This window comes from Staurois parvus, unplaced genomic scaffold, assembly GCF_062004578.1.
Source record: "Staurois parvus isolate SC_StPar_1 unplaced genomic scaffold, SC_StPar_1.0 ptg000018l, whole genome shotgun sequence".
Classification (NCBI taxonomy): Eukaryota; Metazoa; Chordata; class Amphibia; order Anura; family Ranidae; genus Staurois; species Staurois parvus.
The window spans coordinates 13,454,705-13,465,471 of record NW_028317814.1 but is presented as its reverse complement, the minus strand read 5'-3'; the positions used below and the strand labels follow the sequence as shown (position 1 = coordinate 13,465,471).

General features: G+C 43.9%; 1 protein-coding gene across 1 annotated transcript; it reads left to right on the top strand.

Moving 5' to 3' along the window:
* Nucleotides 1-23: 23 nt before the first annotated feature.
* On the top strand, nucleotides 24-8,423 carry LOC149473097 (structure-specific endonuclease subunit EME2-like). The gene is made up of 5 exons (XM_089683866.1): nucleotides 24-205; nucleotides 2,286-2,388; nucleotides 4,153-4,268; nucleotides 5,876-6,065; nucleotides 8,193-8,423. Exons 1-5 carry the CDS (start codon nucleotides 24-26, stop codon nucleotides 8,421-8,423), a joined length of 822 nt encoding a protein of 273 aa, XP_089539992.1.
* Nucleotides 8,424-10,767: the final 2,344 nt, after the last annotated feature.

Here is a 10,767-nt window from a genome sequence, read left to right as displayed (position 1 = left end):
GTCTGGGTATGTGAGGTGAAAAAATGGACATCGGGCCCAGCAGTGAAAAAGTTAATAACAGCCTTGTAAGATCTAAAGTAGCTGATCCCTCTCCATTCCTGGCTCCTGAAAACGCCATGACTCCGACCTCTGTGTTTGGAATAGATAGGAAGTGTTCTGGAAAGAAGATCACCTTGGCTGTTTTGGGGCTACATGATTATAGAAGGTAAGTTGGATTACAGACTGCAACTTTCATTAAAGAGGACCTTTCACTTTTGAAATAATACCATTAGTCTGATTCAAGTTAAACATTTTTATTTACATTTTTTTGTCCAAAAAACTTTCTGTTCAAAGCTACAGTGTTCAATAGTCAGTCTGATTTTAAGATGCAAGTCTGGTTTACAGATTGAAATTTAAAGCAGAACTCCATGTAAAATTTTACTTTCCCATGCAGTGGGGCTGTGCGCTGCATGGGAAAACTGCTCGTTTTGTCCAGGGGTTTAGTGGAAAAGCTATATATATCCCGTCCTCCGATCCTCCGGAAAACCACGCTCCCCCAAGTCCAGCGGTGGACTGTTCCTGCCATCCTCAGGCTCTGAGACGGTCTGTTGGCATGATGACGTCAGGAACAGTCCATTGACAAGACCGCTAGTATGCGGGGGGGGGGGGGGGAAGCGGCAAGGACCAGTGTTGCGCTCTGAGGATCATCTGATTCGGTAAGTATATTTTCACTCTTATGACCCCTAGACAAAAACGAGCAGATGGCCCGTGCAGTATGGGCACAGCACCACTGAATGGTTCAAAAAACATTTTGCCCCGATTTCTGCTTAAAGATTAAGTGTTGAAGGTGAGGTTGCACACACATTAATAAAATCAAAAATGTGCATTTATTAAAAGAGAAGTATGGGCTATACAAAGAGAAAATCTTCTACTCACCTAGGTTGATGCAGCATCAATCTGATGTTGCATCTGTCCCCCACCGGCTATCCACTGAGAATTAAGTGATCAGACACTGCTGATCGCTCAGTTCTCCCCTCCACTCTGAGAAGGGAGCAGTGATTGTCAGTGACTGGCTCTCTGCTCTGCCCCTCCAGCACTCACTGGAGTGATAGGCGGGGGTGGGAGTGGCTGGCTCAGGATATCAGTGGATTGCTGAGAAGCTGAGTCAGTTGCCGGTCCAGGATTCTGGGTGGATTCCAACCATGTGGTTAGGATCTTTCGGAGCCTGGACTGGCTCTGTGAGGTCAGAAAATGGATCACAGGAGTGCAGAACAAGCTGCACACCTATGATCCATAGGAGACGATTGGCAATGCTTCTCTTTTAAATATATGCATTCAGTCCTGCAGAGCATTGCAAGTGTAATCAGTGCATAGTGGGTGTAGTTCACAGGCACCTGCATTATTTACCCCAAGTCCTCAGTTTTTTGCTAAAAACCGTGCACTAACAACACCAGACTTCTGGTTCCAAAAGCTAACGTAACAAAGAGGTGGGTTCTCTTTTTATAGTAAGTAAAGTGCAGCACTATAAATAAGTAAATAAATTATAATAATGTCCGTATAAATGAATATTCTTATGGTGACAATCCGTGTGTAGAGTACCCACTATGGCGGTACTTCAGTGCTTGTGCTTTTAAAAGTGGGGTAAGAATACGCACTCACCAGATGCGTAAATAAATTACGCATATAGATCAATGATCGGAGGTCCCCTTTAATGAAGTGGAGTCATTGATTTCCTAGAGCTCACCCCTGAATCAAGATCTACCTTATTACACAGAGGAGGGAGTTCCTGCTACACAGGTTGCTACACCCACTCATCCCTTAAAGGGGACCTCTGGTTTACTGGATCCATATACCACCCAGAAGTGCCTGACATACCACCCATACAGAGGGAGGATATCTCTATACATGGCTTAATCCGCTTCCTTAAAGGGGACCTCTGATGATTGATTTAAATGCGTAATTTCTTTACACATCTGGTGAGTGCGTATTCTTACCCCACTTTTAAAAACACAAGCACTGAAGTACCGCCATAGTGGGCACTCTACACACGGATTGTCACCATAAGAATATTCATTTTATACGGACATTATTATCATTTATTTAATTATTTATAGCGCTGCACTTTACTTACTGTTTTGACTGAAGTTTTATTTGGTTACCTTTAGTGCATAGCTGCTGACGTTGAAAGCACTCACTTTTTTATTTATTTATTTGGGGTTCTCTTTTTATGCTTGAAGACGGAAAACACTGAGATGGTATAAGTGAACTGACTGAGCTTTAATAGTAAATGTTTTTTTGACCACCAGATGTCAAAGACTGTCGCGTAAGATGGAGAGACACTCTCTAGAGCCAAGCCTTTGCTATGATGAACAGCCAGAAAGCCAAGTGACCAGGCGACATATAGATGAGGTTGGTAGCTAATCTACATTTAAATACCAGTCCTCGGTTAAAGACTTCTCCATACATCATCTTCTTTAGTATCATCTTCTAGGATTAGTTTTGGAAACTAAATTTTGAATACAATTTTTTGTTTTAAGCAAGGGCCTAAAATGAATTTTGTTTTGCTACATAGTTCTTTTACTTTGCTGCATTGTGTCCTAAAGGGGGGGGGGGGACTATGTGGCCCAGTGAGCTTATGCAATACATTTTTGTCTTAAAGTGGAACTAAAGGCACACGTACTTACCTTAGTTCTAGTTCCAACAATCTGACACCCATAAAGTCCCTGCTCGGCGCTGTTCTCTTCTCCCTGGGTTCTTTTGGACCCTGGTTTTTGTTTGTTTTGATTGGCTGATGTGGGATGACATCACTCCCATACATGTGCAGGAGTGCAGTCATCCGGGCACGCTGGGAGTTTGCCAGTTTGTGCAGTTCAGTGTACATTCTACAGAGGACTGCAAATAGGCAGGAAAGTGTAACATTGCATTTTTTTTCTGCAATAAAAAGACTGCCTGTTCACAAATGTTTCTATTTTACATTTAGTTCCACTTTAAGTTTACATGTTCCAGACACCTCAGGTCCCATGCACACTAGACATTTAGCAACGAAGCATGAGATCCCAGCATCTTGATGCGGGCGGAAGGCAAAGGTTGCACCATCCAGCCTCACTGTCGGCAACTTGTAAAACTCTATGAGAGGCTGAAAGCTGCTGCGGCTGGACAGGCCTGGATGTTGCACTGAGTGTTCCTAATGTTTGTGGCAGTATCAGGGGTGGACTGACAACTCATGGGGCCCCCGGGCAATAGGGGATTATGGGGCCCCTGTGTCCTTGTCCAAACTCAAAAAAGCCTATGAAAAAGGTACCAGGGGCATCTCATGGGGCCCCCTACTGACCCCGGGCCCTCGGGCAGTGCCCGAGTTTCCAAATGGTCAGTCCGCCCCTGGGCAGTATGTGGCCAAGGATGAATGCTGGGAGTGCACACTGCATGTATTCTGGGTATTCGTTCCTGGGAACATACTGCCCTAAATGTTAGTACCACTCTGCGCACCATCCAGTCCCATCCATCCGCAGCAGCTTTCAGCCTCTCATAGATTTTTTCAGACTGTCAGCAGTGGGGCTGGATGGTGAACTTTTCATTTGCACCAAAATGCCAGGATTTCAGGCACGGGGGGCTAAACACCCAGTGAGCAATGAGGCTTTTATGTTGAAGCCATAATATATTTTTCAAACTAGCTTCTGGGGAGAATTTACTAAAGATTTGTCACTTTATTTAACCTTCCTGTGTAATTTACAGTAGAAACTGAGTTATTGTCAAAACTTTTTGCAAACTGACTGCCAAGTGGCAAGATCAGCCCTCTTTCTGATCAGTTTCAGAGCTGTAATAAGAATCTCAGACCTTCTCTGCATCAGTGGCCCCGGCTTAGGTGTTTTTTTTTCTTTTGTTTTTTTTTTTACTTTTTGTAGTCATGAATGTAAAATTATTTTGTAAGAAAAGGAGCGACCTTTGCATCTCTTTACAAGATCCTTTTAGATTGGGGCAGCACCTAAATATGGGCGTAACATGGTGCAAAAAGATGGAGTTGCCCTTTAACTCTGATTTTTCTCTAGTTTATTATCACTGTTAGGCATGCTGTCAAATCTAAATTTTAATGTGAAAGCATTATGTATATTCTAATAAAGTTTTCTCTGTGATGTCACCTTCTTTGATAACTGTTATCCTCCTCTGTGGAGGTAGGCACTTATCTTTCTACAGCTGTACCATGAGACCGAAGTCTTATTCTTGGATACATGGAGAGAACTGGGGCAACATGTGTGTGCTGTGACCAAGAGTATAGCTCAGCGCCCGTTCCGGTGAGTTCACAAAAAAGTGACTGGACAATGTAAATTCCTTGTGAGTGAAAGGTTATACAAGTGACATGAGCAGCCTTATAATCATTGCCCTGCTTTAATGGATTATTTAGATTTCTGTTTTTCAGCAAATCAGCATTTTCAGGTGGTATAAAGGAAAAAGAATTTACATTTAAAATGAATTGTCTATTTTGAATCCACTGAATGCCTACTAAATTATTTCCGTTTTAGGTGTACGCCAATAACCAAACTGCAACATCTTGAAATAACATACACTTAGAGCAGAGCTAAACCCTCTTGCCCTTTACAGCCAAGGAAGCTATTTTCTTAGCCTCTGTTTAATCATTTGACCTCTCGAAGGTTTTACCCCCTTCATGACCAGGGAATTTTTTTTATATTCACCACTGTGCTACTTTAACTGGCAATTGCTCAGTCATACAACACTGTACCCAAGTGAAATTTGAGTCTTCTTTTGGTGTTATTTTTTATTATATAAACAAAAAAAAACCCCAAAAAAGTTTGGGGAAATAAAACACAATATTTTCTACTTTCTGTTATAAAAAATAAAGAAATGTAAAAAATCTAATTTCTTCATAAATTTAGGCCAAAATGCTGCTACATGTCTTTGGTAAAGGAAAAATCCCACTAAGTGTATAATAATTGGTTTGTTTGAAAGTTATAGCATCTAAAAACTATGGTGTATATATACTGGAATTTACGCAGCTTTAACGCTGTGCTGGTGATCAGTGACTTACAGTTGGACTGTGATAGTGTGGTGGGCAATCTAGTGCTAACAGACCGTCACTGGGAGGTAAATTAAATGACACTGACATCACTAATACAGTGATCAGATATAATACTTTACACTGTCCCTGTACTAATTACACTGGCTTGGAAAGGGTTCACATCAAGGGGCAGTCAAGGGGTTAACTGTGTGCCTAACAAGTGTTGTATGTGTAATATGTGCTGCTTTTACTAAGGCCCCTTTCAGACGGGGTGGACCAGTCAGCGGATCAACTGTCTTCTATGAGCGGTCGAATGGAAAACAACCGCCTGTGTGTTTCCATCCAACTGCCATCCCATCCGATCCGGTGGACAGAAGGGGAATGGATCCCCATCCATCTCTTTTCGACGGATCAAATCGGATTGGATGTCGTTGGGTGTAAACAGACACATGTCCATTTACACCCGCCGCTCCATAGAGGAGAATAGAGGTTTCAATGGGTCCACCTGAAAAACGGGCAGATGGACCCGATCAGAACGTCTATGTGAAAGGGGCCCAAGAGATCTGGCTGTTTTTTTTCCCTGCTTTTCAGGGAGAAGAAACAGACAGATCGCTGTTCTGTGTACAGAGTCCTGTGTGTTTGTAAACACAGGGCTGTGTGCTGTGAATGGATACAGCCAATCAGCAGGTGTCAGCCATAAATCATTGGATGAAACCTGCTGACAAAATTGCACAGTGTCCAGTCTCAGTGGGGGTCAGCAGTGGGCACACGCATGCATGCCCCAAATTTTTCTTTTCTTTGCAGCAAACATTGAGGTCAGATGACCTATAAGTGATGGTGCAGCAAGGTGGACCGTGGTAAACAACGTTCTCTCTCTGTCTGCAGGTTGCACTGGGAGGCTCAGAGCTACTCCTTCTGCACCTCAGCAGGCACCTGGCGAGGGTGGGGACCCAAAGGATCGCTCACTGGCTTACCATTGGCCTGGAAGAGACAGATTCAGCCGTTTAATAGAGTCAGTCCAGCAATGGCTGCAACTATAACAGAGGCCTATCCTTCTCCACAACTCCTTATGCAGGTCAGTGTCTTTGTGTAATGTGTTTTCTGCCCAGGATCCACATGCAATGGGGGAGATTTACTAAAGCTGGTGCAGCTGTGCATAGTAACCAATCAGCTTCAATCTTCAGCTTGTTCAGTTATCCTTTGACAATAAAACCTAGAAGCTGATTGGCTACCATGCACAACTGCACCAGATTCTGTGTGCACCAGTTTTAGCAAATCTCCCCCACTATTTTTCACACTAAAGGGAAAGCTTGAGCATCTGCAGATATTAGACAGAGGAGTGTATAGCCATAGGGATCATTGGTCACTCCTATCAAAACAATGGACCATCTTCTAAGGCAGGGTCTCCAAACTTTCCAAACAAAGGGCCAGTTTAACCTCTTGACACATGCAAATGTGCGGCCTCCCGGTGTCTGGGCCTAGACGCTGAGCGGCCGCACATTTGCGTTCTATTAAAAAAACATATGTGCTGAGAGCACACGCCTGCGCACTCCCAGCACACATGTCCAGTACTCATGGAAAGGTCCCAATCTCCTCTTTCGATCGCGACCTTTCCCGATCATGTGACAGTGTGTCACGGCGGTCACATGACGCTAAACCCTGCCCCGCCTCCCGACTTCTGAAACCCTTAAAGGGCCAGGAGGCGCCGGTGCCAAGGGGTAATGTCCTTTAGACTTTCTGGGGGCTGGATTAGGAGTAAAAAAAGTCCCTGATGTTAGTGGGGAAAAGTCATTGACGCCATCTTTGGTGTCATTGGGAGGAAATTTGCCTCATCATTGGTATCAGTGAGATAAATTCTGTCCCATCTTTGGTGTCATTGGGAGGAATTGTGCCTCATCGTTGGTGTCATTGAGATGAATTGTACCCCATCATTAATGTCATATGGCCCTATTGTTAGTGTCATTGGGAGAAATTGTGTCCCATCCTTGGTGTCATTGGCAGGAATAGTGCCCCATCATTGGTGTCAGTGAGGGTAATTATGCCCCATTGTTGGTATCATTGGATGAAATAGTTCCCCAAGGGCCAGATAAAAGCAAGTAAAGGGCCGCATCTGGTCCCCTGGCCACAGTTTGGAGACCACTGTTCTAAGGCATGCCGTAGAAAAGCACATATCTGAAATTGACTGGAAGTAAGACATTTACTTAGTTACATCAAGCTGATGTACAGTATATATAAAAATAGACCTTGTTTTTTAATTGCTTGTATAAGATGGTTTTGAAATTTTACAATCTTTCCCAAAGCCCCTCTCATCTACTATTCCCCACTGACAGGTAAGCTCAGTGGCCAATAGGGAGGCACAGGAGCCAGGAGAGGGGGAGGGGGTGTCAACCCTCACCATTACTCTTTTAAGGCAATATTTGCATATTCGAGCACCCCAGAATATGGGGATCTCTGGTGGATCTGGAAAATATTAAAAGGAAAGTGCTTCAAGTATTTCTTAGACTTTACCATACTAGTCTGGAAGGTATTAAAAGGTAAGTGCTTCAAGTATTTCTTAGACTTTACCATACTAGTCTGGAAGGTATTAAAAGGTAAGTGCTTCAAGTATTTCTTAGACTTTACCATATTAGTCTGGAAGGTATTAAAAGGTAAGTGCTTCAAGTATTTCTTAGACTTTACCTTACTAGTTTAATAGAAACATACATTGATGCTGTTCTGTAATCATTATTACATCATATTAATGTATTTTTTTCAGTGTCAGCAGTGTAAGCACCATGTTTGGCTTGGTATCAGCCTGCATTCCCCTGTACAGCAGAGCTCAGAAAGGAGGAAGCACAATCAGCCAGGTGTTGCTGCAGTGCAAAAGGAGCATGCTGATAAAAGAGCAGTGATGAAGGGATGAGCGCAGTGTGCTGCTTCTCCTTTCATTGCCCTGACACAGGGTGGGGTGGAAAATAGATCTGTAAGTAAAAATGAATCCACAGCAGAGACAAATCAAGTCCCCTCCCCTTCCAGGCAGGGATGTGCTGTGAGGCAGAGCTGTGTAAATGGTAAGACCGGATGGACAGAAACACAAATCCTTTAGCAGGTAAATAAGCTCACATGTACGCATTTCATCTGTTCCGTATTAATTCTAGTAGTCGGTGTATAAAGCTGATGTTATTCAAAGAAAGTAAATTCTGTATCTTTTCTCTCTATCCAGGCATACGTGGCATGTAATACTGATAAAGAGAGACTATCTCTCCTCAGTAACCTGAGGGTACCACGTGCTGGAGGTGCCACAGACGATATGGAGTATCCAGATGAAGATGTCACACAGTCTAATGACCAAGACCAGACAAGAGAGAGGCGCATTGGTCCTGATTTGTCACGACGCATCTGGCTGTTCATGACCTCAACCAATCCAGAACTGGTATTGGACTTAAATTCCTAGTACATAATCACTGGTGCTTTTGTACTGTTATTTGGCAGTAAAGTATTTATAATAAAAATATGTTTCCAATCATTGCAGTAAGGAAAATGTGCCTGTGTGTTTTAATGACTGGCTCATTCGCACCCTATGGAAAGATCTATAGTCACTTTAGATCAGTGGTTGTCAACGTATGAGATAAAGGGGGCATCAAATGTGGCCCCTGACATCACCAAAGGACCGCACATACTGTTCAATATATATAATGCTTGAGTGGACTGTCGGAGACTTCAGACTTTAATAGATGAAAATGAGGGCTAGAGAGTGTAGACGTGCCACATTTTGGGCTGGGGGTGTGCTTTTGAAGACAATAGAAAACAGGGAACACGTTACATGAAACTAGTAAACATCAATTCTATTGCCCCAATCGATGTTTCCACTATAGACCACTAAGGTCTGAGGGCCACACATCATATATGAAAGGGCCACATGCCTACAGTCAATAAAGTGGTACTTTAGCTAAAATAATAAAAATGGGCAAACAGGCAGGAAGTTTAATGCAGAAAAGACATGCTTTGTCTCTTCTGCACTGAAGTTACTTACCTGCTGATGATTTTTAGGTGACAGGTTCTCAGTCTAAAAGATGTCTCCTCTGTACTTCACTGAGTGTACTGCAATGCAAATCGCACTGCAATACATTCCTTCCCGACTCTGCTAGCCAACGAAAGTGACAAGTGACCTGGAAAAGATGTCATACACATAGTTTTCTGGGTCACAGCAAGAAGGGGAGGAGAGTGGACGTGTGTCCACTCTCCTCCCTCCCCTCCACCACATAAAATACCCCTCAAAATAATTATGAGGCCACTCCCATATACACTATATTGTCAAAAGTATTGTTCGGCCTGCCTTTACACGCACATGAACTTTAATGGCATCCCAGTCTTAGTCCATAGGGTTCAATATTTAGTTGGCCCCGACCTTTACAGCTTCAACTCTTCTGCTGTCCACGAGATTTAGGAGGGTGTCTATGGGAATGTTTGACCATTCTTCCAGAAGCACATTTGTGAGATCAGGCACTGATGTCGAACGAGAAGGCCTGGCTCACAGTCTCCGCTCTAATTCATCCCAAAGGTGTTCTACCGGGTTAAGGTCAGGACTCTGTGCAGGCCAGTCAATACCTTCCACCCCAAACTCACTCATCCATGTCTTTATGGACCTTGCTTTGTGCACTGGTGCGCAGTCATGTTGGAACAGGAAGGGGTCATCCACAAACTGTTCCCACAAAGTTGGGAGCAGGAAATTGTCCAAAATGTCTTGGTATGCTGACGCCTTAAGAGTTCCCTTCACTGGAATTAAGGGGCCAAGCCAAACCCGTGAAAAACAACCTCACACCATAATCCCCCCTCCACCAAACTTTACACTTGGCACAATGCAGTTTGCCAAATACCAGTCTCATGGCAACCGCCAAACCCATCGGATTGCCAGACAGAGAAGCGTGATTGGTCACTCCAGAGAACACATCTTCACTTCTCTAGAGTTCAGTGGCGGCATGCTTTACACCACTGTATCCGATGCTTTGCATTGCGCTTAGTGATGTAAAGCTTGGATGCAGCTGCTCAGCCATGGAAACCCATTCCATGAAGCTCTCTACACACTGTTGTTGAACTAATATGAAGGCAGCCTTTAGCTATTGACTCTGCAGACAGTTGGTGACTTTGCGCACTGTGCGCTTCAGCATGCACTGACCCCACTCTGTGATTTTACATGGCTTAATTGCTGTTGTTACCACTTTGTTACAATACCACTAACAGTTGACCGTGGAATATTTAGTAGCAAGGAAATGTCACGGATGGACTTATTGCACGGGTGGCAACCTATCACGGTACCACACTTGAATTCACTGAGTTCCTGAGAGCGACCCATTCTTTCACAAATGTTTGTAGAAGCAGTCTGCATGCCTAGGTGCTTGATTTTATACACCTATGGCCATGGAAATTATTGGAACAGCTAAATCCAATGATTTGGAGGGGTGTCTCAATACTTTTGGCAATATAGTGTGTATGGAGGGAGGGGTGTAGAGGTGAACAGAGGAAGGGAGTGGCTGCAGAGGTGAGCAATGGAGGTGATATGGGGGGTGCAGTGGTGACCAGTGGATGGAGGGTGGTACAGAAATGACCAATAGAGGAAGGATGCAGAGGTGACCAGTGGATAGAAGAGGGGGGGGTTGCAGAGATGACCAACGTATGAAGGTAAGGGATGCAGAGATTGCTGGTGAATGGAGGTGGGGGTAGAGGTGACCAATGGATGGAAAAGGGGTGCAAAGGTAAGCAGAGAAGGAAGGAGGTACAGCAGTGACCAGCGGATGGAG